General features: G+C 59.9%; 1 protein-coding gene across 1 annotated transcript; it reads right to left on the bottom strand.

The window, feature by feature from the left end:
• Positions 1-1,528: 1,528 nt before the first annotated feature.
• Positions 1,529-26,743, bottom strand: LOC129135556 (spectrin beta chain, non-erythrocytic 5-like). The gene is given in 46 exon segments (XM_063815121.1): positions 1,529-1,700; positions 2,595-2,680; positions 2,802-2,893; positions 3,026-3,112; positions 3,521-3,592; positions 3,924-4,058; positions 4,367-4,468; positions 4,554-4,730; positions 4,988-5,177; positions 5,312-5,517; positions 5,780-5,935; positions 6,512-6,706; positions 6,952-7,156; positions 7,277-7,473; positions 8,114-8,253; positions 8,256-8,298; positions 8,645-8,831; positions 9,030-9,286; positions 9,365-9,502; positions 10,396-10,542; positions 10,684-10,774; positions 12,379-12,551; positions 13,212-13,289; positions 13,527-13,715; positions 13,922-14,084; positions 14,331-14,452; positions 14,592-14,705; positions 15,506-15,620; positions 15,711-15,826; positions 17,629-17,724; positions 17,859-18,050; positions 18,165-18,314; positions 18,780-18,947; positions 19,359-19,463; positions 19,892-20,041; positions 20,221-20,424; positions 21,664-21,843; positions 22,066-22,176; positions 22,269-22,383; positions 23,198-23,343; positions 23,605-23,740; positions 24,125-24,282; positions 25,314-25,430; positions 25,667-26,038; positions 26,114-26,300; positions 26,664-26,743. Coding segments are annotated over 46 exon segments (6,810 nt in total). The 3' UTR covers positions 1,529-1,530.
• Positions 26,744-27,278: the final 535 nt, after the last annotated feature.

Here is a 27,278-nt window from a genome sequence, read left to right as displayed (position 1 = left end):
CCTCCGAAGAGCACATTCTCTGCACACATCTGCGTCTACCTGTGCTGAGTCACCCCTTCCAGGCAAGGAGGAGGCCACATGGGCCTGGGGTAGCCCTGGCCTTGCCCACCTGCTCTGCCATAACACGTCTCCTCTTCATCCAGACAGCAATGCAGGGGGAGGCCAGGCAATGGCTGTTTCCTGCCACATGGTAGGACCCATCTAACCAGAAGGAACTGTCTATTCCAGAAGCTGGGCCTGGGGAACTGGGTTGAAGCAGCCACGGGAAGGAGCCCTTTTGCCTGTAGCTGAGTCTCATTCTGGTCCCTTAGATGTGTCCTCGCTTGTGCCCCTGAAGTTTGGTGTTGCACTGGGGTTCACCTCAGGGATCAGACCTGTTGGGAAAACGGAATGAATTTAGTAGGGTATGGCCACCCCAGAATCTTCTCCAAACAAACAAACACTGGTGCCCCTGCCCTCCCCTGGACCAGCCAGCCTCCTAGAATAAGCGTGGGAGTGGATTCCAGAGCTGACAGGTGCTGCGGCAGCGACCACAGTGACGGGTGAGTGGGTGGGAATTGCCTCGACTTTCATAACCCAACTCGACGTCTGTCAGCTGGCCCAGCGGCCCCAGCCCTGGGTTAGAGACAGCAGAAAAAATGGCTGTCCTGGTAGCCTCAGGAGCCACTGTGTCCAGGACAAGGCCTGTCCCGTCAGCAACACATCATCTAAATCATATATTGGGCTCTGCAGGACTGGGAGCAGATGGTTACACTGGAGACCACAGCCGTGGCTGCCACCCCTCATGGTATGAGCCCTCCAGGCACACGGCTGTATATGCGTGTGCACGTCTAGGCACATCCTGGCATGGGGCCCATGCACGGAGGATTTGCCTGTCTCCAGTCCCTCCTCCACTTTCACCTAACCTCAGGTGTCCCCTCCCCCTGGAGAGCCTGAAGCCCTCTGGTTTGGAAGGGAAGGACATGTGGGTGAGGGGGGTTGAGCATCGAAATGATGCTGGGATCTACAAGGAGGGACTGAGGAGCCAGGTAAGAGCCTCCTGCCCCCGCACATCCACCTTCACATCTCCTCCCTGGCCTGCAGGCCGGGACGTGCTGGCCCTCTCCATTGCCATGGAGTGGGGATTGGGGAAAGCAGGGGAGGACCAGGTAGAGAACGGGTTGGAACAAGGGTGGGGCAGGGTCTGGCCGTCCTGCCACTGTGCTGTGCCTTGGAGAGGGGAGAGGAGGGAGGAAAGTGAGGAGTGCACGGGAAACAAACCCAGGCAGCTCTCAGCACTGGGCAGAGGGAAACCTGGCTGCTCCTCCCACAAGCAGCCGAGCAGGAAGGGCACAGGGAGCCTGGGCAGCTTCGTCTACAGGGTCCCCACACCAGAGCATGGAGTGAGCCCTGGGAGGGGACCACTGTCGAGTCTGTGGAAATCTGGGCTTTGTGGCCTGGATTCCTCTCAGCTGAGAGTGGGCAGGGGCAGCTGAGGGTTCCAATAGCATTTCCCTACAGCTCGACAGAGTAAGTCTGAGGCCCAGAACCTCAGGCTTCAGAGGACAGCGCCTGCCAGCCACTGAAGCCCAGGGCTCCCCGCCCTGCTTCCCCCACCCAGGTGTCCCACCTGAGTAGACATCCAGGCCGGGCATCCTTGGTCGTGCACTCATTCAGAGAGCTGACAGGTTTGGCTTTGAGTTCTGGGCTCAGACTCCGGGCTGCAGAGCAAGGGAATAACCACTGTTAGCCCGGCCCAGACCATCTGCAGGCGCCAGGTCTGGCTGCTCCTTCCTCCAGCTTCTGGAGGCTCAGCACAGCCTTAGGCAGCCTGGCCATGCCAGGCCCTTCCCACGTGGGGGTGTGGGGCGGGCTGAGCACTTGTGGGCAGGTTTTTCCCCCATGCGTCCTGCCTCTTAGGAAACTCCTCACAGGTGAGTTAAGAAAGGCTGAGCCTTTCTTAGGAGGTGGGGGATTCTGGAATGTCGAACAACTCAAGATCCCTTTGGGCTTCTGGGAAGACAGACTCCTGGGAGGAGAGTCCAGGGGAACCAGCGACAGAGCTAGGATCCTAGACACATTCCCTGAACACACTGTCCACACGGAGCCTCAGCAGAGCACGCTGACCACGGAAGAAAGTCCAAAGGGTTGTCTCTATATATTCCTCCAAGTAGAACCTGGCTTGCTTACTGTCTGCAAAACAACTCGAGGGTGGTGACATTCAAAGTTGTCTGAGGACTAGAAGGTTAGAGAAGCACCCAGATCAGACAGAACAGAGCCTGGAAAGCCCTTGGAGGAACACAGTCCATGAGGATTGTGGCAGGAAGGGCTTGGGGCAGTCTGAGTGGCAGACTCCAAAAGGGGCAGAACAGGACCAGGACACAGCTGGGGGTTCAAAACTGGCCCCATCTCTGCTAATTAGCTGTGTGATCTTGGGCAAGTTGGGTAACCTCTCCAGGACCTAAATTCTTTGAGAAAAAACAGTAAGTCCTACTTCTTGGAGGTTAGAGATGCTAACTGTGAAACCTCCCTAGGATGCGTAAAACACTAGGGGCCCAGGAGCTTGGGGCCCAGGGAGTCGGCCGCCCTCCCCGCATCCTTCCCCTGAAGCCCACCTGCAGTGCTGCCCAGGGCTCGCCACCAGCTCTCAGCCTGCTCTTCGGACGATGCTGCAAACAGGATCTCTGCCCCACTGGTCAGCCTGGCACCCACACAGTCACAGGTCAAACTCCACTGTCCCTTTGGGGACCCCCACGCCTCCAGCCCCCGCTGAGCCAGGTGGCTGCTGGGGGCGATGCCGGAGTCCATGTCTCTCCGCTCACCTTAAGGAGAATGTGTGTTTCCTGCCATGGCGGCCCCGCAGCCTCTCACACCGGGCTCCCGTGAGGTCAAGGAGGGCTATGGAAGCTACTTTCTGAGGAGAGATGAGAGGCAGGGGTCACTGCGGCCATCTCAGCTTTTCCCTGTGGGGTCCCTCTGTCCTGGGGCCCCTCTGCCTTGTTTCCCAGCACCCTGATGTCTGCATCTCCCCTACCCCGCCTGCTACCTCCGCTGCCATCCTCTCATCCAGGAACAGGCTCAGAGAGCTGCCCTGCAAGGTCCCGCGGCAGCTGTCCCAGGAGCTCGAGCTAGGCTGTGGAGAGGAGGCGGGAAGGTCGCATGAGCCACACGCAGGAAGCCAGAGCTAGGGCCTGTCCACGCCTCACCATGTGTGTGGAGCTTCCCAGGAAAAGCGGTGGATTGGACCAAAGTCCCAATGGGGAAAGGGAAGCCACAGAGGGGCTCTGACGGGAAACCAAGCAGAAGGGGAAGAGCAGGTGGGGAGGAGGAATCCCAGCACCTCCTGGGGGGGTGGGTAGGTGGGGGCGGTGGCAGAAGCTGGGAAGGGTCCCAAGGAGCCAAACTGCCTGGACAGCATGGTGGGGGGTGGCATCTGCCCAAGTTCACAGTGCAAGGGTGCCAGGCCCAGGTGGCTCTTCGAGCCACTCAAGTGCTGCTGCAAGTGGGGAGCTGCCTGGAGAAGGAATCTCCAGGCACTCACCTGCCTCCCGCCAGGCAGCAGGTGCTGCTTGAACTCCAAAGACCCCTCCATGGTGGGGGTACCCTTTGCATCCTGAAAATGCAAGATGGGGCCCAGAAATGTCAGGACCAGCACCCTCAGGAAGGTGGGCAAGGCACCCACTGCCCCCGGCTCTCTCTATTCCTCCCATCCAAGTACTAACCAGGCCTGACCCTGCTTAGCTTCTAAGATCAGATGAGATCGGGCATGTTCAGGGTGGTATGGCTGTAGACAGCCATCTTTATTCCTAATGACCTTCAGCTCCTGTGCCCGGGCTCCCAGCACTGGCTCCAGGGTGTGGGCCCTCACCCCCACAGCCCCAGCCCCACTGCATGCTCCAGGGAGACCACGGCGGGGGTGCCTGCAGCCCCATGGGGACACCTGCCTGGGGGTCCCTCATCTCAGCCAGCTGTGCTCCTAGCCCCTGGTGTCCAGAGGGCCTCCACTGAAAGGATGTCAGCGAGCTGCCAGCTCTCCCGGGCTTCAGCTCCTGTGGCTGCAGCAGGAGCTCCTGTTCCATCTTGGGGAGTGGGCAAGGTGAGCCAGGTCAGGGAGACCAGCCACACCTCGGGTTCCCGTCTACCTCCCCTCCCCCAGCCCTCCCGGTCAGAGGGGGCCTGCCTCCCCATCACTAGCTCTTTCAGCTTTGGCTCTGGAGGCTCACACCCAGTCCACAATGGTGCCTCTCCCACCACCGCAGCTGGCCAGGGAAAGGAGCAGGTAAGGCAGGGCCGGGTGAGGGCTCAGTGCCCTGGGAGACACTGATTTGCAGGCTGAGAGGGACTGTTCCCCCACCAGCCCTCAGCCCCTAGCCGAGGCAGTCATCACCTCTGTCTTCTGCATTTGGGCAAACTTCTCTTCCTGGGCTGCCAGCAGCTTTTCTAAGTCCTGGTGTCTGTGCAGCAGCAACTCCACATCTGACACTGAGTGCTGGGGAGAAGCATGTTCAGGTGAGGCCCAGCTTAGGGGGGGCCCAGAGCCTGGTAGCCAGCTAAGGGGCAGGACCCCCACTCACCCCATAGTCGGGTTTCAGCAGGAGGCCCTCCCGGCAGGCCAGCCAGGCCTCAGCCTGCTCCAGCCTCTGCCGAAGCTTCTGCAGGCCCCAGCTCTCGGCACAGCGTTGCCAGCGCAGGGCCCAAGCCTCCTCCAGCTCCTGCAGCTGCCCTTCCAGCTCCTGCAGGCACTCTGTCACCTGGTGGGGAGGGGCTGCTATGGGTGACAGCTTGGGTAGGGCTCCCACCATGGGCAGGGCAGGGCTGGAGAGCCAAGTGTTAATGGAAGTGCAGAGGGAAGGCTGTGAGACCCGCACCTGCCCCTTCCCAGCCTCTCTCCCTGCCTGCGCCCAGCCTTCCTTTCCCGCTGGTTTCCATGCCTGTGAGGGGCCCTGAGGCCCTGGGCAATCAGGCTGTATCCCCAGCCCAACCCCAGGCACACCCTCTGAGTTCACACCTCCGCAGACATGAAGTGGCTGTTGTCCACCAGCTGCTGTCCTTCCTGCCGCAGGTCCTGGGCTTGAAGGCGGCACTCCCTGATTTCTTGCCCCAGCTCTTCATGCTGCCCAAGGAGCTGCTCAGCCCCCGCCAAGTCCTCAGCCAGCTCCTCGGAGGACGCCAGCTCCTGCCTCTCCTGTGCTCATGCTCTGTGGGGCAGGGAAGGGAGCTGTTGTCAGGGCTGGCTGGGGAGCAGGGGAGGGAGGGTCCAGCTCCCCCAAGAGCCAGGATACCCCCACCCCACAGGGTAGAGCTGAGCCGGCAGCTGAGGTAGGACACCTACAGCAGTTCCTGGCAGCGCCTGAGGAAGGCATGGCCCTGTGCAGCCTGCGCCAGCCACTGGCCTCGCTCCTGGGCCTTCGCCTGCAGGGTGGCCCAGGCCTCCTGCACCTTGGCCAGGCCCCCCGGAGCTGCAGGATGTAGCTGGCCCAGTCGGCAGGCCTCCGTCTGTACCCGTGCCACCTCCTTCTCCATAGCTTCCAGCTCTCTCTGCAACCAGAGCATGAGATCAGGCCTCAGTCCGCCAACTGAGCCGATGCGTGCTCTGCATTCAGGAGCACCAGGCCTCTCTGAGGAACCACCTCCACTCTGCTGCACAAGCTGGGCCAAGTCCTAGGGCCCCTCGGGGAAGGATCTGGGTTTCTGGAGAAGAGGCTGAAGCAGGCTGGGGTGGGAGGGCTGAGACAGATCCCCTCAGCCACCGCCTTCGGGCAGGGGCTCAGACAGGCAGGCTGCAGGGCGTGGGCCTCACCTCCAGGCGCCTGTGCTGTTGCTGCAGGGTCCGCACAGATGACAGGCTGTGGCCTCCGTCCTCTCCCTTCATCAGGGCCGTCTTCTCCTGCATCCTTCCCTGGAGCTCAGCCGCTGCCTGCTGAAAGCTGTGGACCTCATGGGCTGCAGCCAAGTTCTGGGAGAGGAGAAAGGACCTGCTCAGGGCTGTTCTCTGCTCCCAGGATTCCTTTCTCCCTGGAGACACGGCCTTCTGGGCCACCTCCTTTTGAACAAGGAGGACCATGGGGCTTGATGTGTCCCCAGGTACAGAAACCATCCTCCATGCTGCAGCCCTCAGTGAACGTGATGATATGAGTCTGCGGCAGGCCAGGGGGTGGGGAGGGCGGGGAGAGGAGAGGGCCTCGTGCATCTCAGGGAAAGGCAGACGCGAGGTGTTGGGTCCACGTGAGGGAGCAGGCCGGTTCTCGGGGATCTGGCTGGCCCTGGCAGTACCACCTGCAGTGCCTCTCATGGGGCTGGGGGACCAGGTCAGCTCAGGAGGCAGCCCCAGCCCAGGACCTACAGAGATGGAATGTCCTGGGCTGCAGCCAATTCCTGGAAGAAAGCTGAGCAGGTGAGGGAGAAGGCACATTCACTTGAGGCCAGCAGGGTGTGTGTCTTGTTGGAACCAAAGCCTGTGGTAAGGAGGGCTTAGAGGGATTTTTTGAAGACTCTGACACCCCTTAGCTTGGCCCGGCCTGTGATCACCTACCTCTGTGGGGGCTTTTATTGCTTGGTCCAACCTCTCCCAAGCGGCCTCAATGCGGCTCCTCTGGGCTTGGATGTGGGGATAGCGCCTGGGTGCACCCCGCTCCAGGGTGCCTGCCAACTTCCTCAGGGCATACACCTTGGCCTGGCCCAGGCTCTGCACTTCCTTTCTGAAAGCATCAAACTTCTCTTCCAGCACCTGCAAAGGTATGAGGCCCAGCAGGGTCACTCAAGATGGTATCATGAGCTCTCAAAGCTCATGAAGAGCTCAGCAGACTGATGGCTCTGAAATCCCTCAGCCCAGGTTCTGGAACCATCGGGATCCTCCCTAGGACACCCTCTCCAGGCTCCTTTCTGCTGACTCCCCAGCAACCCTTTCATCCCAAGGCAGGCCTTCCTCAGCCTCTGCCCACTCCCCGTGAGGTTTGCTCAGGAGTAACTCACCTTGACACCCTCCAGGTCCTGCCCGTAGTCCTGGGACTCGGCGGTGGCCGCCTTGGTGGTCAGTCAGGCGTCGAGGAGCAGGGTCTCTCGCTCCAGCTGGTGTAGCTGCAGCTGCTCCTGCAGCCCGTGCCCCCTGGCCTCCGCCCTCCGCAGCAGCTCTGCGTGGGCCTCCTGAACTGCCTGCAGCTGGGCTAGCACCTTGGGGCTGTGGGAAGAGAGCGACAGTCTGGACTGCAGCCCTTCCTTTCCAGGCTGGAGCAGTCTCCTGCCATCTCTGTAGGGGGCTTCTCTCTGCTCCTTCCCAGATGGTGTGGCTTCCGCCCACCTTTCTGGGTTCTTCCTGCTCTCCAGGAGTGCTGCTGTCTGCTGCAGCCGCTCGATGCGTGGGCTGAACGCTTCCAGGTCTCTCTTGGTGGCCTCCAGCCGCTGCAGAAGGGCCTGTGTGGCTTCAGCACTGTGGCCCATGTCCTCGCTGTCCAGGACATGGCCCCGCTCAGCCAGCCAGGATCCCGCCTCCAGGAGCTGGGGGTGACAGAGTGGAGATCCGTTTTCCCGGGGCACCCTCCAGGGCTCAGGATTTACAGCCACGATTCTCAGCCTGGCTGCACAGGGGAATCACCTGGGAGCTGTCATGCTCCCTCGGCCTGGCCCCACTCCTAAGCAGCCTCATCTGGTCCGGAACACAGCCAGAGCGGCAGTGTTTTGTAAAGGGTCCAGGTGATTGTTTTTTTCCATGCAAAATAGACATTTTATTCTTGGTTCATAGGCATAGATTTTGTCACTTAAAACCAAGTTTTAGCAAATATTCCTTGCAGTGTTTCTCCCTTTCATTTTTTAGCCTATTTACTTCAGTTTTTCTTCCTTTACAATTGTATTCACCATTGTGAAGTAATTGAGGTATAATTGTCTGAGTGAAGGTTCCAGGTGATTCTCATGTAAAGCCCTGGTTGAGAACCACTGATCTAGAGGGAAAAAAGACAAAAGCCAACCCAGCCAGCAGCTGTGTTCTGGGAAACATGTGGAAGGAAGCCCTTGGGGGCAGGAGACCACTGAGTGGAGGAGACGAAAGGTGCCCAGGCCAGGAGCCCCGGAGTGACCTCCCGGCCGCACTCGCCCTGTGTTCCAGGCCTGCCTGCTGTGCCCTGCCCATCACTCCCCTCACCTCAGTCAGAAACTGCTGGGCCTCCTGAGCCTGCTGCAGCAGAAGCCGCCTCCGCGCTGCCTCTGCCCGCAGGTGGGCCATGGCCTTCTCCAGCTGCTGCACCCGGGCGGCCACCTCGTGGGCGGCAAAGTGCCCAGCACCACCCGGGTCAGAGCCTCGTGGCTGCTCATCTCACTCTCCAGGTTCTGTGGGGGAGGAGGCAGGAGGATGCGGATGTTGCTGACCCTTGGGGGACTCCCACAGTTGTGCTTGAAGTTTCACGGGACCCCACTAACTTGTCCCCAAGGAGTTCCCTGTCCCCATGACTCCCAAAGAATCCAGGGCATCCCCAAAGCCCCCAGAGGCAGAGAGTTCCTGGCTGGGCCACAGAGAGTGCCATTTCCTTGGCTGAGAAGCCCTGCTCACGTGCGAGGCCGGCCCTCCCCGGGTGGGCCCACACCTGGTGCTGCTCCTGCAGGTGCCGCACCGCACTCAGGCTCTGGCCATAGTCCTGGGCAGCGGCCAGAGGCAGCTTCTCCTGCACCCAGGCACCTGGTGCTGCTCCTGCAGGTGCCGCACCGCACTCAGGCTCTGGCCATAGTCCTGGGCAGCGGCCAGAGGCAGCTTCTCCTGCACCCAGGCCATTTCCTCGTCGGCGTCCCTGAAGAACTTCAAGAGGAGGCTCCGGGCCTCCAGGGCCGTCCTGCGCTCCCGCAGGGGCTCCCTCAGGCTCTTGAACCTGCAGCGGTGGAGGGTGGGACCAAGGGAGGCAGGGACCAGGGTGTCAGTATTAGGGATACCTGGTGACACAGATCACCCAGCTGTGGCCTTCACCATGGGCAAGGGGAGAAAGTGAGAAGACATCAGTTAAGAGGGCAGGGGTGGGGGTCCCTCCAGGAAGGCAGGGAAGAGAAGCTGAGGGCACGGGTGGATCTACCTCTGAAGCAGCCGCCGGGCCTGCTCTTCCACATCTTGGGCAAGGCAGTGGCCTTCCCTCACAAAGGCCTGGGCCTGGCCCAGCAGTGCCTCAGCCTGCCTGGCCTTCTTGTCCACTGCTGCCTCCAGCTCCCTCTGTGTGCCCAGGAGTTCGCCCACCCCAGGCAGGGCCTGGCCCACAGTGGGGGCTCTCAGCTCAACCTCGATGGGCTCCAGCCAGTTCTCCAGTTCCTCCATGCTCCGCCGCAGACGCAGGGCCTAGGGTGGAAAGTGAGGTAGGCAGGAGGGGAGTGGCCTGGAGCCTGGCCAGCCACCCCTCGGCCTGCACAACCTCACCTCACAGGCCTTCTGGAGCTTGGCCACCTTCTTCTGGGAGTTGTCTTGCAGCTCACCCCAGAGTGCTCCCAGCTCCTCCAGTCGCTCCTGGATGGCCTCCGAGGCTGGGTGGCCCCCCTGCAGCAGCCTCTGTCCCTCCTGCAGCCACAACATGAAACACACCTTGTGGACTCAGGACTGCCAGTACCAGGGCACTTGTGTTGACTCTGACCACCAGCACTAGAGCTTCAGAGTCCCTGTGGTCCAGCTGCATGATCTTGAGCAACTTTCTTTACCTAAGCCTCATTTTCCTCATCCGTATCATAGAGAAAATAATGGTTATTTTGTTTCAATGAGATAAGTCATATAAAATACTTAGCAGGGTGATTTATATCAGAGGGAGCCAGCCTGGGGTCAGGACCTGCCTTTGCAGGTGGAAAAGAGAATGTTTTAAAAAGTGCTATGCTGGGCACAGTGGCTCATTCCTGTAATCCCAGCACTTTGGGAGGCTGAGGCAGGTGGATCGCCTGAGCTCAGGAGTTTGACACCAGCCTGGACAACATGGCAAAACCCCATCTCTACCAAAAATACAAAAAAGTAGCTGGATGTAGTGGTGTGGGCCTGTGATCCCAGCTACTTGGGAGGCTGAGCTGGGAAGATCACTTGAGCCTGGGAGGCGGAGGTTGCAGTGAGCTGAGATCTTGCCACTGCACTCCAGCTGGGTGACAGAGCAAGACCCTGTCTCAAAGTGGCTATGTTTTGACTCCTTCGCTCACAGGACTGGTGGCTATGTCCTGTTCACATCAAAATGTTATCTTTAAAATTACTGAAAAGGTGCCATTTTTGGAGAGGGTGCCCGCCCCCCCCCCTGCCGGAAAGCAACTTCTTCTCACTACACTTCTGCCTAAACAACCGCTTAGCCAGGTGCCTGCACACAGAAAGTACTGGATAACGCTGGCCACCGTTACTGTGGTTCAGCACCAGCTCTGGGGCACTGTCCTGTGTTCTGCCTGGAGAGCTGTCCCACCACCCTCCTGCCTGCAGGGCCTCACCCGCTGCAGCTCCTGCTGTTGGTGCATGCTCACGTCCAGCTCCGCCTGGAAATTCTGCTGCTTCTGTAACTGTGCTGGCAGCATGGCTGTGTCCAGCAAACCCTCCTCCAGGGCCACCAGGTTCTTCTCCCTCAGCCACGCAGCTACCTGGGCACGTGGGGAGGACAGGCCTGCTGTCCAGGGCTTTCCCCTTCCCCTGACCTCTGGGATACCCCAGAGGAAGGGTGGCCTTTCCCTGGGTCGACTCCTTCCCCCCCATGACCGCCTCCCTCTCCAAGCGAGGCGAACCTCCTGGGAGTCCTGCAGGAAGGCCTGCAGCTGCCGGAGCTCCTCCAGGCGATGGCGGCGGGTCCCGGCTTGCCTGAAGAGCGCCTCCTTCCTGCCAGGAGGAGAGGCTCATGGGCCTGGAGCCACCCCCGGGGCCAGGTGGGGTGCCCGTCCAGCCTAGGCTTTCTCGGGTATGAATATACTCCGAGTCTGGAGTTTCCTTTGGAATAAAGGTACATTGCACTCCCCCTCTGTATTTGTGTCTGTTATGCGCCGGATTTTGTACCCCCAAGTTTGTTTTTGTTTTTGAGACAGAGTCTCACTCTGTCACCCAGGCTGGAGTGCAGTGGCACAATCTCGGCTCACTGCAACCTCCACCTCCCGGGTTGAAGCAATTCTTCTGCCTCAGCCTCCCGAGTAGGTAGGACTATAGGCTCACACCTCCAGGCCCAGCTAAATTTTGTATTTTTAGTAGAGGCAGGGTTTCCCCATGTTGGCCAGGCTGGTCTTGAACTCCTGACCTCAAATGATCCACCTACCTCGGCCTCCCAAAGTGCTGGGTTTACAGGCGTGAACTACTGCACCCAGCCTGTACCCCTGAGTTCTTATGTTGAAGGCCTAACTCCAGAAGTGTTTTTGGAGACAGCGTCTTTAAAAGAGGTAATTAAGTGAAAATGAGGTCATATGGGTGGGTCCTAATCCAGTGTGACCTTATGAGAGGATGCAACTGGGGCAGACACAAGCACAGGGGGATGATCTGCCTCCTGCAGGAGTGCAGAAGCCAGGGGCTAGAAGTCAGGGTGGCACTGTGCTGGGGGAAGCTGAGCCTGCCAGGAACCACCTAAGGTGACTGGGGGAGGGGGTGGTGACAGAGACCAGCAAAGCAAAGTTTGCATTCTGTTAATTCAAAGACCTCCACAGGTACCCAGGTGTGGTCCACCTGCAAGAATGGAGAGGGGGTGGCCCCGACCACTGCCAGGACACCAGCACAAGGAGCCATGGCATTTGTGGGTGCTGGTTGGCTCTCTGATCGGCTCTCTGAGAAGGACAAAAGCCCCCACCAGTCTGGGATCTGGCTTTTGACCGTACCTGCCTTGATCTAAAAGTCTGAGGAGCTGCATGAAGCAGCCAAACCTGATGAGCTTTTACAGGGAAAAAAAACTGCAGAGCTGGGGTCTCATGGGCCATGCAGGTCACATGCATCTGTGTCTGAACTTCAGTTAGATGAGTTCAGATTCTGCTAGCCTGCCTGTGGGGCCAGCACAGTGCTTTCGTCCTCATCACAGCCGTTAAAGCCCAGGATGTGAGGCTCAGCTGCCGTGAGGAGGAACTTGTCTGAGTCCTGCCATTAGTGGGCAGCACAGGGACTCAGGGCTGTGACCCTGGAAGGCCGATGCTTGACCTCTGTGCCCTGCGACCTTCCGTTTCGTGAGATGATTTCCTCTTGGTCTCCTAGCATAAGCCTCTCTTTAAACTCCCTTTGATCTCAACTGAATGAAGAAGGAAGTGGGATTTTCCACGTGGTGTTTGATGTCCATAACAGGCAGACACATTGCAGGGCCAGGGGTGGTGGGGACCCCCGGCATCTGACCTCAGTCCTTGGACAAGGCTGGTGAGCCTGGGCCAAGTAGTGGAAGGGTGGGAAGGGAAGAACCAGGATGCCAGATGCCTGTGCCAGCCTGCCTACAGCACCCCTCACCCCAGAGCCACCACTACCTCAGAAGCATGGCCTGCCACCTGTCCAGGGCACTCTGGGCCTTGGGGTGCCCACCCTGGTGCAGGCCGCGGGCCGTGGCCTCCAGAGCACTGATCTTTCCCGCCTGCACCTCCAGGTCCCACTCCAGCATCTTGTGCTTCCACAGAAGGGGCTCCATGGGGGCCAAGGGGTCCTGGTGGGAGTGGGGAACCCAATACTGTCCATGAGCCTCCCCCTCCCATCCCAGGCTACCTGCCTTCCCACCTAGAACCATCCTACCAAATGCTCATCCACAGAGCGGCTGCTCCGCCCAAACACATCCCTCACATCCCTCAAGGCTGTTTCCAGCTTTAGGACAGTGATTCCCAGCCAGGGGAGGCATTTGGATTAGGGATCAAGAGCCAGAATCTCTGAGGCAAGCAGAGCTTTTTCATGTAAGGTGAAAGCTCCCTCCTCTGCACTCCCTGGAGGACCATGTTAGTCCCCAGTTATCCTCTGAGGTCTCCTATAAGTTACACTCGTCTGCTTCAGGGTTGGGGCAGTGGCGGGAAAAGCCAACCTCTAGGCATTTGGGAAGCGAGGAGGGCAGGGGTGAGGTGGCAAGAATGGGTCAGGCCCACACAGGCACTCTAGAAGCTCCTTGGTGTTCGCGGTGGGGCCTGCCCACAGCTGCATGGGAACTGCTCTAGATGACGGGTAAGTAACTGCCCAGTGACGGATGTGGCCCAGGGTGGGGAGATGGCCCAGAAGGGGAGGATCCCTGGCCTAGGGAGCTCAGGCAGCACTGGCTGGTTTGACCCCTAATGCTGCTCTTGTAATTCCCCCCTCCTGCCCATTCCTGCTGGGCACCTACCCATAGACCCTCACTGGCTAGGGAGTCTTCCTTGCTGCAAAGCCAACGTTCCATCTTCTCCACTGAGCTCAGAAACAGCTGAGAACAAAGGAAAAGGCAAGAGACAGTTGGTGGAGGGTCCAGCCACTGCAGTTGGAGTGACTGTTCCAGTGGCACAGGTTAGGGAACCAGGGTCCTGGAAGGCAAGAGTGCTGAGTGGTGGGGAAGTCCCTGGCACAGCAGCCCCTCCAGTCTTAGCCTTGACCAGAGGCTGTGGGGTCAGCGCAGGCCCTGTTCGGGGGGCAAGATGCAGGCTGGGGATGGGACTGTGCCTGCCTGTAGCTCCAGGGCCTGCTGCAGCTGTAGCTGATGCTCCTGCCAGGCCCCTTCCAGGCTGCTCAGCTCCTGTTCTAAGCCAGCCAGCACCTGGCAAATGTCAGAGCTGAAGGGGTGCCCCGCTGTGAGCAGTCGCTGCCCAGTGCTTCGGGCCAGGCTGATGCTGTCTGTCCAGGAGTCCAGCTCGGCCTGGAACAGGACTGGGCTCAGATCACTGGGGGCTGGAAGCAGCCCAGCAGGCAGGAGAGAGGTGGGGAAGCAGCTGAGGAGTGGGAGGCTGGAGGAGATAGGCAGGGCGGGACACTCAGGAGGCCCAAGAGCAAGGAGATGAGAGGAAGGGGAGGGCAGGGCGGAGCTGAGAGCCTGGGAAAGGCTTGGGCCAGCTGCCCATTCACCTTGCACTCCTGATGCTCTTCTAACATACGCCGGGCTTCCACAGGGCTGCGAGGAGCGGGGCTCGTGTCCATCTGAGCCCGCAGCCTCTGGGCGCTGACCAGCAATTCCTGCAGCGTTGCCTGGAGTTTCTGAGCTTGGTGCAAGGCATCCAGCGCCTCCCTCCTGCCCACAGCGCTCATCAGCTAGTCATCAGGCCTTCAAACCCCTCTCCCCCATGCCCACTGGTGTCTTCTGTCCCTCAATCCCCTCAACCACAGGAGGGCCCACGGGCTGGGAGTTACTGGGAGGACAGTACAGTTATTTGAAGGGTGGAGAAGGAATCCTAGGGGAACACAGGGGCTGAGGGGAGCTGTGGGGACTGAGATGCTGGAGGATGGGTCGGCGAGGGCAAGGCCTGCGGGTTCATACCGCTTCTGGGCCCTGCTCCGGAGCTGCCACCAGCTCTCAGCCACCTCCTGCTGCCTGTGCCTGAGGCCGTGGGCTGCCTCAGGGCTTCTTTGGCAGAGGCGGCCCACTTCACACTCTAGGGACTGTGGGGGAAGCCGGGCTCAGAGGCTGGGGCAGGGGAGCTCTGGGCCACCCTGGCATCCCAAAGCCCCTCCTCCCCACTTGTGCCCAGGGTCCTACTGAGGAGATGCCCTGGGCCCAGCTCTACAGCCAGCTACGCACCTCCACCTGGGCCGGGATGGGGTGCACTTCCCGCTCCAGCTCCTCGTGTTTCCGCAGCAGCCTCGGCACGCTCTCCAGATCCTTCCCACAGTCCAGGGCCTGGATCAGGGCTTCCTGGAGGAGGGGCACGGCCAGTTACCTGCTGGGCCTTTGCTTCGGCTCCTCCTTCCTGGCAAAGGGCCCAACCAGTGGCTTCTGTGTGCACAGCAAGTCCCCAGCGTGATTTCCTGGCCCCGACTTTGAGGGCCAGAGATCTCTTCCTTATGTGAGGGGGACGATTCTGAGGAGCAACTCTGGATTTGGAGTCTCCTCTGAGGGAAGAACCTCACGTGTATGCTGCTTCCCTGTACAGTCTCACTCAACTCTCATCCCTTGAGGAGCGAGAAAGAAAATAGAGCAAGGATGGACAGGCAGGCCTGTGCCGTCATTTGAGGGCAGAAGCCAGCGGAGGAAACAGCCAGGCATGCCCAGCACAGGCAGCAGCACCTGTTTCACACAAGGGCTTCCTAGATCGGGTTCTAACTCTGCCAGATTCCAGCCCGGGGCTCTGTGGTTATGTACACAGTTCCAGGGCAAACCTCCCGAGGGTTTGGGCTTCCTCAGGGATGGGAGGAAACAGAGTGTGTGTTTTCTGGCCTCTGGACCTGCCATGTATCTGGGGACCAGATCTGGGGGAGAAAGGAGACAGGGAATCCCCCACTGAGCTTGCAATGGGTGCTTCTATGGTCCTGAGTTGATCCCGAGGGCCAGCCCATCAGACGTCCCTGGTGCAGACTGCTGGGACCCACCTCCAAGTACCCAGCTGAACAGGAGAGGCCAGTGAGGGGGGAGACGCATGGGAGACTCTAGGCAGCGCCCCCTCCCCTGACTGCATTTGCTCACAGCCCCCACCGGGACCTCTTTCCACCACGTACCTTCTCCTGAATCCTCTTGGTGACATTGTCCAGCTCTCGGGACAACACGTGTATCTCCAAGGCCCCTTCGAGCTGCTGCTGGTACCAGAGCAGGTTGCCATGGAAACTCGCCCACCTGGCCAAGGGGTGGTGGTGTCATGTGGAGCCTGAGGTGGCCTTCCACCCTTCTTCCCGGCCCTTTGGTTCTCCCCAGCCTGGGACTGGCCTGTTGTTGAGCTGGCTTCGCCGCTGGCAGATGATCTTGACTTCCTCAGGGTCCCGGTTCTTGAGCTGCAGTGACAAGTCACTGATGCTCCTGATGCAGGCATCACCCACTGTGTCCTGCAGGGGAGGTATGGGTGAGGGCATTGGCACCCCCCACGCAGAGCCCCTTCTTCCCACCTCAGCAGGCACTGGAAGCATGCCTGGGCCCCGGAGCACGAGGAACTGCATATTTGGGCAGTGGGAAGAACTGCCTCCTGCCTCCTCTACTGCGGCAGGTCCCTGAGGTCACCCCGTCCAGGTGAAGTGAGCAAGATCAGCTTGGAGCCTGCAGCCCCAGAGTCATCTCTAAGGCCAGAAAATAGGATCCCTGCACTGGGTACCATGTAGGAGGGGGAGAGTGGGCACATGCTCACTAACAGAGACTCTTGAGACGGAGTCTCCCTCTGTTGCCTAGTCTCCCTCTGTTGCACTGTTGTTATAGTGGCACAATCTCAGCTCACTGCAACCTCCACCTCCCTGGTTCAAGCGATTCTCCTACCTCAGCCTCCCGAGTAGCTGGCACTACAGGTGCCTGCCACCAAGCCTGGCTAAGTTTTGTATTTTTCGTAGAGACGGGGTTTCACCATGTTGGCCAGGCTTGTCTCAAACTCCTGACCTCAAGTGATCTTCCCGCCTTGGCCTCCCAAACTGCTGGGATTACAAACATGAGCCACTGTGCCCAGCCACAGAAACTTTTAAAATGAAAATTCAGCTTCTTGGTTGAAGAGAAGCAAAGGGAGGTTGTGGAATGGAACAGTGAGCTCTGGCTTCCTGGGGTTTGGGTGTCCCCACCCCAGGACTCGTCTGAGCTGAGGCTGGTGCTGCTTGGACACTGGATGGGGTTTAAAGGTACACAGGGAGGGGGTTCACCGCAGGGTGTGGTTGCAGATCTCCTGCGTCTGGCATCTGTAGAGCTTGTTTAAATTTCCAAAGCACTTTCCTATGAAGTGCCTCATGCAAGGTAGGCAGGGAAGGACATTCCCCTCCTTTTATAGATGCCGGAGCAGAGCTCAGAGGCTAACCTGGCTCCTTTGCGGCAGAGCCAGGATTCAAGCCCAGCTCCTTTAGAGTCTAGCTCTCTTCCTACTGCAGCATCTGGCACAGCGTCTGTGAAATTCCACCATTAACAAGGGATGTCTTAGGTGTAAGCACTGCCGCCTCTTAAAAAGTAATACATACATGTACCGGGGGACAAGGTTAGCACATTTGGTCTTTAACACCTGATTGTCAATACATTTGCCATTTTTTCCCCCTGTATACCACATAAGAGAAATAGATGTTTGGTGTGTGTATGTGTGAGGGGGCGGGTGTTGGGTGAGGAGAAGACGCTGAGACGCCGAAATAGTCACACTGAAGGTGGGCGCTGATTATCTGCCACATCCAGGCATATGTCCTATCTTTTTAAGATTTTTTGAAATAATTATAGATGCCCAGGAAATTGCCAAAGTCCTGCAGAGAGGTCCCTGTGCCCTTCCTCAGCTTCCCTTACAGCAGCATCCTATATAATGATAACATTAAAACCACAAAGCTGACGTTGGTGTAATACTACCAACTAGACCAGACCTCATTCAGATTTTATTAGTTTTTGCAAGTATGCATCTGTGCGGGGCAGTGGGGGATAGGTCTATGCAGTTTTATCACAGCTAGAGACTCACGTACCTGCCACCACACCCGTGCTCTCTTACCTCTGAGGTGGCTGCTACCCCCATTCTAAAGAGGAAGGAGTGAAGGCGGGTGAGAGGAGGGAGCCTGCCCGAGGGCGTAGGAGGAGCAGGCATGGCGCCCACGCCCTGCTCTACAGCCCACACTCTTTCCCTGCTCTCAGTTGGATTTTCAGTGCGGGATGCATGGCCAACCTCTACCCAGCAAGGCCCCCTTACCCCGGCTGAGTTTCCTCGGAACACGCAGAGCTGCTGTCGGAGCTGCAGGCAGTGCTCCAGGTCCTGGCCCAGGTCACCAACATTCATCTTCACCTCCTGTGAAGGCCGAGGGTGGGGAGGGAGCGCTCTGAGCACCAGCCCAGGCTCCTGGCACCTGCTGCTGGGGATCCCTCCTGTCAAGGGAGGGCTCCTCCCCCCATCTCTCAGCCCCCACCCAGCTGGGGCTACACCTTCTCCTGGATCCAGGCCTCTGCAAGGTCCACTCTCTGCAGGAACTCCAGGAAGTTCTGCCTGTCCTCCAGCTCCTGGCCCCTGAGGGCCATTGCCCGCCTCAGGTCCTCCCAGTGCTTCCGCAGGCCCTGCAGCCGCTGGGAGACCTCTCCGGCTCGAGGGTGACTCTGTGCCAGGAGAGCCTCTCCCTTCTGGAGGGAGAGAGGGGACACAGGACATCTTGCCTGCTGCACTTCCTCCTAAGACTGACATGGACCCTGGGCCACACTTTGGGGCAGGCATGGGGCTGAGGGCCCGGTTGTTACCTTGGCAACAGAGGTCATGACCTCCTCATGGGCCTGGACTTCAGCCTCAAAGGCCTGGTGTTTCAGCAGGGGCTTCAGCTTATCTCTCAGGTCCCCAGGAGGGATCGGCTCCTTCAGCTGCTGGGCCCACGCCTGGATCCAGTCCTCAGCCTGGTGGGGGTGGGACATGAATGCTGCAATGTTCTGCAGCCTCAGGCCCCAGACGCCACAGGCCTAGCCCCCAGCCATTCCCAGGAGGCTGGCCTCAGGGGTGGGGCGGGCAGCACCTGGTAAATGAGCCCTGAAGGTTCCAGCTCCGGAAGGTTGCTGCAGGAGGCAGCTGGGCAGGGCCTTGGGTGGGCTCTCGTTTTGGAGGTGTGGCCCCTACTCCTGGGGCCCTGGGCTGCTCTGCTCCCTTCCCCACCTCTCTTGCCCTGGCGCTGCTAGAGCTCGGGACACTGGTGGGGTCTCCATGCAAAGGGGCTTAGATCCCATGTTCTGGGCTCCAGCACAGCCTCTGGGAAAGCCATCCACCCCCGAACCTGTTTCCGCCTCACAGTGTTGCGGTGTGAAGGCGGCTGAAAACTGTCGAGTGTGGTTCCAGTGGAAGGCCCTGGGCTGGGGGTGCCCTCTGACCTGGGTTGCGGCCTGGGTGAAGCTGGCCATCAGCAGGGAGGCATGCAGGGCGTGTCCCCGGCTCTCCGCCAGCTCCTTCACTCTCACCCGGCGCTGCAGCAGGATGGGAAGCCGGTCCCGCACCCGGGGGCGCCGGAGCGTCTTCAGCCGCTCACGCAGGGCTGCCTCCTGTGGGGCAGGGGCACAGCTGCTGCTCTCCCACCCTGGGCTGGGGCAGGGCCTGGCTTGCAGGGCTCACAGTCCTTTCTTTGAGGGCCCCGGAGCCCTTACCTCAGCCCCATATGGCTGAGGGGTGTCTGATCCTCCCAGCCACAAGCCAGACCAGTCTGCTCCCCAAGGACCACACGGTGTGGACAGAGCCGAATGCCCCGTGTGGGTCTCTGCAGTGTGGCCCATCTCCCCCTGGGCCCTCTTCTTGAGCCACACGTACAACTTGCTCAGTCAACCCCAACCAGGCCCCCAGCCTCGCAGGCTCATCAGCACTGCCTCCAGGAACGCACCAAGCGCCCCGTGACCCCCTTCAGGACTCTCTCCCGACCACCACATTCTGACCACGCCCAGGCCTCCTGACTCCATTACCTTCTTGTCCTGGGCAGTCAGAACCTTCAGGAAGACCTCGTGCTTGCCAATCAACTGCTCTACCTCTTCCACCGAGCTCCCCAAGGCACTGGTTTTCAGGGAGACCTGGATCCACAGAAAAGTCAAAGAGGCCACCAAGCCTTCCAGCCAGCCAGCCCCTCCAGTTGCAGTCTGTGCCCATGGGCACTCTGGGTATGGCAGGGCCTTAGGAGTGCCCACTGAGCTTGGCATGGAGCTGTGAGGAGTGGGAGTCCAGGTTGGGAGGCTGCGACACCTCAACCTCTGCACCATGTGGGGAGCATGACCAGCCTCTGGCCAACTTCCTCGGGGCTCAGTCTGGGATAGGGGCTGGGGATGTCAGTGGACGCTCAGGGGCCTCAGCACTTCACCATGGCCACCTGGAAGGACTTGTGCACAGCTGCCTCATATTAGAGAAAAAGCCAGAGAGGCGGGAGGAAAGGGACTGAGCAGAGAGGGGAATGGAAAGGAGGAGCAGGAGGCTGAGCGGAGTGTGAGGGCGGGAGGGGACCTGCCTCCTGGGGCACGAGGATCTCCTCCAGGCGGCCGCACTCTCTGAGGAAGAGCTGCTCCTGCTGCTCGGCCTGCAGCCTCTCTTGCTTCCGTGCCCAGGCCTGATACACCTGGTCCCGCTGGTCCTGCAGGGCTCGAAGCTCTTCCTGGACCTGGGGATGGACACATGAGGAGCCTCAGCTGGGGAGGGTGGTGTGGGTGAGGTGAGGACCGGATCCTGAGGGAAGCTCCTGAGGAGAGGCCAGCATGGCACAGTAGGACGGGGCACCAGGTGGCCAGGCACAAGCTTGGTCAGCTAGGGTATGTGGGGGCACCAGGGGAGCGGGCCCACCTCCTTGGTGGGTGTCCCTGCAGCAAGAAGTGCCTGCTGGCCCAGCTGGGTGGCCTGCTGCCACAGCTTCTCCCGGGCCTCCAGCTCCGCCCGGAGCCACTGGTGGGCACTGAGCTTCAGCGGGCCGCTGCTAGGCTCTTGCGAACTCTCCTCCACCTGCAGGTCCTGGCGCATGCGGGCTGCCCAGGAGGCGTAGTCACGCACCTGATCCCGGGGACACGGAGGGAGAGCCGGGTGAGGGCTGGGCTGGGCAGCAGGAAACCAGGTGCTGAGGCAACTGCAGCCCACCTGAGTCCACTCACACAGCCCAAGCCAACCTGGGTCAGGGCCTCGGGTGAGGCACGTGTGGCCCTTTGTCACTTGGTTTCTCCGTTCTCATCCAACCCGATCCTCCCAGAACCACGAACCCCCTACATGAGCCAGACCCTCACCACGACACATCTCTGCCCTTTGTTCCTCCTGCCTTCCCGTCTCTACAGAGCTCACCTGGATGAGGCCATGAGAGGACTGGCGGCTAGCAAGATCAGCCCCATCAAGACTGCTTGATGGGGAAAGAAAGCTCACCTGCTCTTCAAAGGCCCCTTGGCCGCCTTTGCCTGGCAAAGCCTTCCCTGGTATTTGACATTGCACTGCTCTCCTTGTTCTCTGAATTACTAATTTAACCCTTACAGTCTTCTGCTGATTTGGGTACAACTATACAAGATTGGTGCTGGAGGGACTTCAGGCCCTTGTCCAAATATCTCATTGCATGGAGGAAGGAAGGGTAAATGGCACAAAGAGTCTTGTAAACTCTAAGTGCATGACAAACCCAGGGTTAAGTGCCTTGCTCAAGCTCACACTGCTAGCAAATCAGCAGAGTTAGGTCCCTAAACTCAAGCCTTTTTGCAGTGTCAGTTTGGGCTTCCTGGTCTGCCAGGTCCCAGGACAGTGGGATGCCGGGGACATCCCGTGGCCAGGACCTACTGTCCCAGTCTGATTCTCTGGGTTTCGGGCTCATCTCCCCAGGAAGCAGGGCTCCATGAGGGCAGCAGTTCCACTGTCCATAGCTTCTATATTGCCCTCCTCTCTCCACCCGTGGCTTCAGCAGGGAGCTGAAGACAGACATTAAATAGATACTGACTGATCCAGAGGTCACTGTCTAACATCTGGGTCTCCAGTTATGAGCTTTCCTGGGCAGTTCTTACTCCCAGCCCTGGCTGGGATGCTGCATGACTGCCCTGCCACTCACCTTGCTGGCACTGACCCAGACCCTAAGGTGTCACTGCTACGCCCATGTGCTCAGCCCCTGACCAGCCAGACTGACATCCCGTGTGCTTGTGCTCTCCCACCCGAGTCCATGCTTCTTCTCCCTCCGGAGCTGGAGGGCCTCATGCGTGCATGCCCATGCATGGTGCAGCACACACACATGCACACACACGCCACCCAAGGGGCAGGAGCCCTCACCGCTGTGCGGAAGCGGGCCAGGAGGCGTGCCCGCTCCAGCGAGGCCCTGCGCTGCTCCATGCGTCGCTGCAGCACTGCCCACGCCTGCGTCACAGCTTGCTGCCTCTGCTGCACTGCATGGGCCTGAGGCCCCAGACACAGCTTCTGCACCCTGCCTGCAGTCTCCAGCAGTTCCTGCAGCTGCGGGAGGGGCAGGGAACAGGGAGGCAAGGGTCATGTCCTCCTGATTATCTCGCAGATGTATCCCTCACCTGGGAACTCTGGCCCCCTTGGGCCACGTCCTGCCATGCACAGTAGGCCCATGGGAGGCTCTGAGGGAGAGTGGAAAATCTAGAGGAACAGGCGGGCCAGCCTGAGGGGACTGCAGGGGCCTGGGTCGGAGAGGCAGCCAGCTGGGCTCACCTGCCGCTCGGTGCCCACGAGTTCTCGCTCCAGCCCCTGGTGGCTTCTCAGCTGGGCCTCCAGCCCACGCAGGTCCCGTGCCACATTGTTGGGGAGGCTCGTGGCTTTCTCCTGAGGAAGGGAGAATGCCGAGGAGATGAGGGATGGAGGGTGGGCACTGAGCCTGGAGTGTATCCACTTCTAGCCACCCCTCCGGCTCACACCTGGACCTGGGTGAGGACTTCCAAGAGATCTCTGTGAACTCTGAGGGTGGTCTCGGCGTCTCGGAGCGCGTGGCCTCGGGCCTGGGTCAGCTCCCACAGCTCCGACCAGGCGGCCCTGCCCACGGCGTGTGGAAGACCAGCCGGGGATCAGCTGCCGGGCCGTCTCATTCCTCCCTCCCGCTAGGTCTGGTCAGCCCGCTCCTCTCTGAGTTGTATCGGGACTTGCCCAAAGCTCCTCCTTCTTAAAACCTCTCCCGCCTGTGGCCCTGCCTACGCACCTTCTTCCTGGGAGCCTGTCTTCTAGCTTTACCATGAATTCAGTGCTTTGCTGCTGTAATGCTCAGCACTGCATGGTATCTGTGCTGTGATACTCCTTACATCCTGTGCTTTGACTCATAGTGCGTCACCCAGGTTATGATCACAGACGCTTTGTGGGCAGAGGCCACATCTCTCCATTCCTCGCTAACTCTGCAACTGGCTGAGCTCCTAAGGCTTCTGCCAGGCCAGGCTCTGGGCTAGGGGTTATGAGCAAGTCATGACCTTGCCTCAAAGCTCACAGGCTGGGAGTGGATCCAAATCAGCCAAGTGGACAGCTAGGAACCACACGAGGCATGGGCTGTCCCGAGTGAGCACAGGAGCTGGGGTAGCTCAGGGGAAGGCCCTGATGTCTGGCCCCACCATCTTCCCACAGCTCCTGCTCTCAATCCTGGGAGCAGGACTCTGACCTGCACACCCAGCCTCACCTCCCTTCACAGACCAGAGCCTGTGGCGAGCTCAGCTTCTCTGCAGCTAGGCCCCCTGCAGAGCCCTGTGGGCAGCCAGGGCCAGCGTGGCCCTCACAGCATTCCATCCCCTCTTACCACTCTGGGCCCTGCCTGCCCAGCTCCTTCCCCCAAACCCCATGCTGGCCTGGCCCGCTGGGCACTCACTGCAGATCCTGCTGCCTCTGATGGACCATGGGGCCAGAACTGTGCCCACGCTCTAGCAGGCTCTCTGCCAGCAGCCGGCAAGCGGCCACCCGCTGGCTGCCCAACTCCACTTGGTGCTGAAACTTTGCAAACTTGGTGCAGAGGTGCTGAGAAGAGGGGAGTGGGTGACAGGGTAGCCCCCGGCTGGTTAGGCGTCAAGCAGCCTGGGAATTGAGGCACCTCAGTGCCCAACTGGGTGATGTGGGCTTGGACAGCCACGGCGTCTGCCCGCTCCACTCAGGAGGCCCCACCTCAGCCAGGGCTCACCGCTCTGCTGCCACCTTCTTCCGCTGCCCCGCCAGAGCCAGCTTCCCCACCCCATAGGCTCTTCCCCAGGGCACCCTCCTTGACCCTGGCCCTCTTCTCACCAGGGCGTGCTCGGGGTCCTCCCCCAGGCTCTCCCCTCCTTTGGCTGCCTGCTTCTGGCTTGCCAGCCAGCCCTGCAGGTCCTCGGCCTCCCTCAGGAACTCGTGCAGCCTCAGGGTCCCCTCCAGTTCCCGGTCCCTGTGGTGACAGTCCGTGGTTCCCCAGAAGTGAGTTGCCCACCCCCCTGGGGGCCAGTCGGGCCAGCCAGAGGGGCCAGTCTGAAAACTGGGGTTACTCATGGTCTCTGTCCAAGCCTGCGGCTCACGATTCAGGGAGTAGTAGACACAGCAGTGCAGGTGTAGGGGCAGAGGAGGGTGTGGACGTGGGGAGATGGACTGCAGGGAGTTGTGGGGCCTCACTGAAGAATTTATGGAAAGAGGTGAGCAACACACACCCTTCTCCCAATGCATCTCTACAGCCTGGGGTCATGGGTTCTGATTGACTTTGGGCCATGGCATGGGAACAGTCAGCTGTGGCTAGGCCTCCTGTACCCACTGATGAGAGGGGTTATGGTGTCCTCACCGTGTGGCCGCCAACTCCTGCAGTGCCCGCAGCTGCTCCCGGAGCCTCTCCCACACCACACGCAGCTGCTCAGGGACTTCGGGGCCAGTGAGGGTTTGGGCTGTCTGGTCAAGCTCCTCCATGGAGCTCCAGTAAATGGCTAGTTCCTCCTGTAGAGCCTATGATGCATGAGGACCCATGCCAGGCTCAGCCTGGGTGACTCATCCACCCACCTGTCCGTCCCCCACCCATCCAGTCACCAATCCCCATCCATTCACCCACCACTCACACGCCCATCCATCTACCTCAACTCATTCATCCACCCACCCAGCATCCATCTACCCATTACTGATGGAGTAAGTACTTATTGTTCCATAAAGTGAACACCTGGTCTGTGCCCACTGAGGGCTCATTATTTAGCAGGGAAAGGTGAATGCTGGCTAATCTGGGGCAAGGAAGGGAGGGCACAGGAGGCATTAGACTGGACCCCAACATCCATGTGTAAGAGAGAGGCAGAGTTAAACAAGCTGTCCAGTATAGCCGGGAGATGGGTGCTCCGTGAGGCCAAGGCTACAGGCCTTTAGAAAGACCGTCTTGAAGGTCCTGTCGCAGAACACACTGGAACTGGGGCTGTGCAGGAAACATGCCCAGAAAGGAGGACAGTTCAGTGACAGCAGGAACCGGGACTGCCGTGGGCTCCAGGCTTTGAAGCTTGTGTGGTTCTGGGAGTCCGAATTCAGGAGTGAGGAAGGGGACTTCGAGACCTCCCTCCCTTCAGCCAGGGGATGTTTGTGGGAGGAGGTCGGCTTCATGAAGGGCATTTGGTTAACTCAGAGGATGACGGGTAAAGCCTGGGAGGAAGACACCTGTGGGAGATGTGGAGCGGGCTGGGCAGGTGACCTTGACAGAGGAGAAAAGTGCCAGGGGTGGGGTAGAGAGGAAGCAAGAGGAGGCGGAGAAACCCCAGGGCCACAGGGAGAGGCGAGACTCATAAGAAGATGAAGGGAGAAAGCGTGTACATCACAGTGCCCAGGTTGCCTTGGAAGAAGGGGCACTGTGGGATCTGGGTGGGCAGTGGGGATGGGGCTGTCTGCGTCTCCAGGAAGCAAGAGCAGGGCTCTGTGCCTCTGAGAGAGGGAGGGTGACAGCCCTCTCCCCGTGGTCCATCATCACCCAGACCACACTGCAGGGGAGGCTCAGGACGTGGTACCTGGTGCTTGTTAATGAGCCTGAGGGTGGCTGCCTCGTCTCTGCCATAGTCCCGACTGCTCACCAGCGGCCGCTTCTCCTCCACCCAGCCCTCCAGCTCTGACACATCCAGAAAGTACTGCCAAGAGTGGGGCCAACTCACCTGGAGGATCTCAGACAGGACCCTCCGTCAGCCCTGGAGACATCTGCCCCTGCTCTCCAGCATCAAAGGGGCTTCTGTGCCCATAGGGGCACCCATCAGCTCCCAGCCCAGAGCCCCCACCACTGATCTGCCTCCCTGAGAGTCCCACAGGTGGCCCCTCAAGGAGCCCTGACTTCTGCCTCTTCCCCCAACCCCACCTCTCTGCATCCTACCTGCTGGAAAGTGACAGCCTGCTGCAGACACTGGGCCCGCGCTTCACATGCCCTCTCCAGCTCTGCCCAGTGGCCTTCCAGCTCCTGGCACTGCTCCACGATGTGTTGGGCTTGGGGGTGCCCTGAGGCTGCTAGGCTCTGCCCAGAACTCAGCACCCGTTGCATCTGCCCCTGGTGAGCTTTTACCTCCACCTGGAGCTCCTGCCACAGAGTGGCTTGAGAGGCTGCTGCTCTTAACCCAGGGGCGTCCGGAGCAGAGCCATGGATGTGGCTCCAGGCCCCAATCATGGCAAGACCCCCAGGGTCAAAATAGCTGGGGCAGAGATTTGGAAATTGGGATACCCAGGGGTGAGGGCTTAGAGGCCAGGACACCTGAGTAGGGGCAGAGGGTTTCTAAGGTCTGGGAAGCGGATGTCGGTAATCCTGTAGGAAGAAGAGGGCTATTACCTTGTGCTTGCGGTGAAGGCTCTGGGCACCATTCAGGCACTCGGTATAGCTGATAGGGCTGCCATGGGGCATGTGCTCGGCTACCCAAGAGAGCTCCATGTTGCTCAGGTGGCAGAACTGGTGCAGCTCCACTGAGGCCTGCAGCTGCAGGCCCCGGACGGCCAGATGCCCCTGCAGAAGCTCCAGCCTAGGAGGAGGAGGAAGAGATTGGAGAGGGTGGGAACAGAGTGAGCACAAGGCTCCTGGTTCTCTCCTTGGCCAAGCCAGGGCCCGTGAAGAACAAGACCAGGGAATAGAGCAAAGCCCCATCTGACAAAGGGAGGCAGTGGAAGGGCGCCAGGGCCCCACCTCATGGCCTAGATGACTCGCCTGACCGCACTGTGGGGGTCCTGCTAAGGAAGCATAATGGGGTCTCCGACCCTCCCATCCCAGAATGACTCTACTCATAAGGGAGGAGGTCTGGACACCCCGGTCCTGTGGGTGCCATCTTGTGGGACCTTAAATTCACATGGAGGAGTGACACACAGGTGGGTGGGAGGACAGACCCCACCTCTGGAGGTGCTTCTGGGTCTCTTCCAGGATGGCCGAGGAGGCGGCCACACCATGGGCCTTGGAGGCGAGGGCAGCCATCTTGGCAGCCAGGGTCCAGCTCTCACTCTCCAGCTGTTGGTGCCGTTTCTGCAGCCTCTGGCTGGAGCGCAGGTCCTGCGCTCAGGGGGAAGTGGGCGAGACACGTGAGCATCCACCCATCATCCACTCTGAGCACTGATCACCCTGTCCCTCCTCTTTCCCTACACCTCATACCCCTCCTGGCCCCCGGCCGAGGCCCAGGCCTCGTGGCATCAGCCCTAACACTCCCTTCTTGCCAGCAGGAGTTCTGTTACGAGATCAAGCATGGGGACCTGGCCAAGAAGTCCCTGGAGGTCACCGTTTGGGATTACGACATTGGAAAATCCAACGATTTCATTGGTAAGGGGGCATAGTGGGAACACCGTCTCACTGTGTGCCTGTCCTGGATCAGGCCACAGCCCCTCTTTCCTGGTCCATGGGGAAAGCTGGAGCCACGGACCACCTGCCCCTAGGTCAGACCTTCTCCAGCCTGACCCTTGTGCCCCAGGAAGAGACAGGCCCAGAGACGGAAGGAGTTCTGGGAGGGTGACACAGC

Source organism: Pan troglodytes, chromosome 6, assembly GCF_028858775.2.
Source record: "Pan troglodytes isolate AG18354 chromosome 6, NHGRI_mPanTro3-v2.0_pri, whole genome shotgun sequence".
In the NCBI taxonomy this organism is placed as follows: Eukaryota; Metazoa; Chordata; class Mammalia; order Primates; family Hominidae; genus Pan; species Pan troglodytes.
Note: the sequence above shows the minus strand (reverse complement) of the source record. Positions and strands in the feature narration are given on the sequence as shown.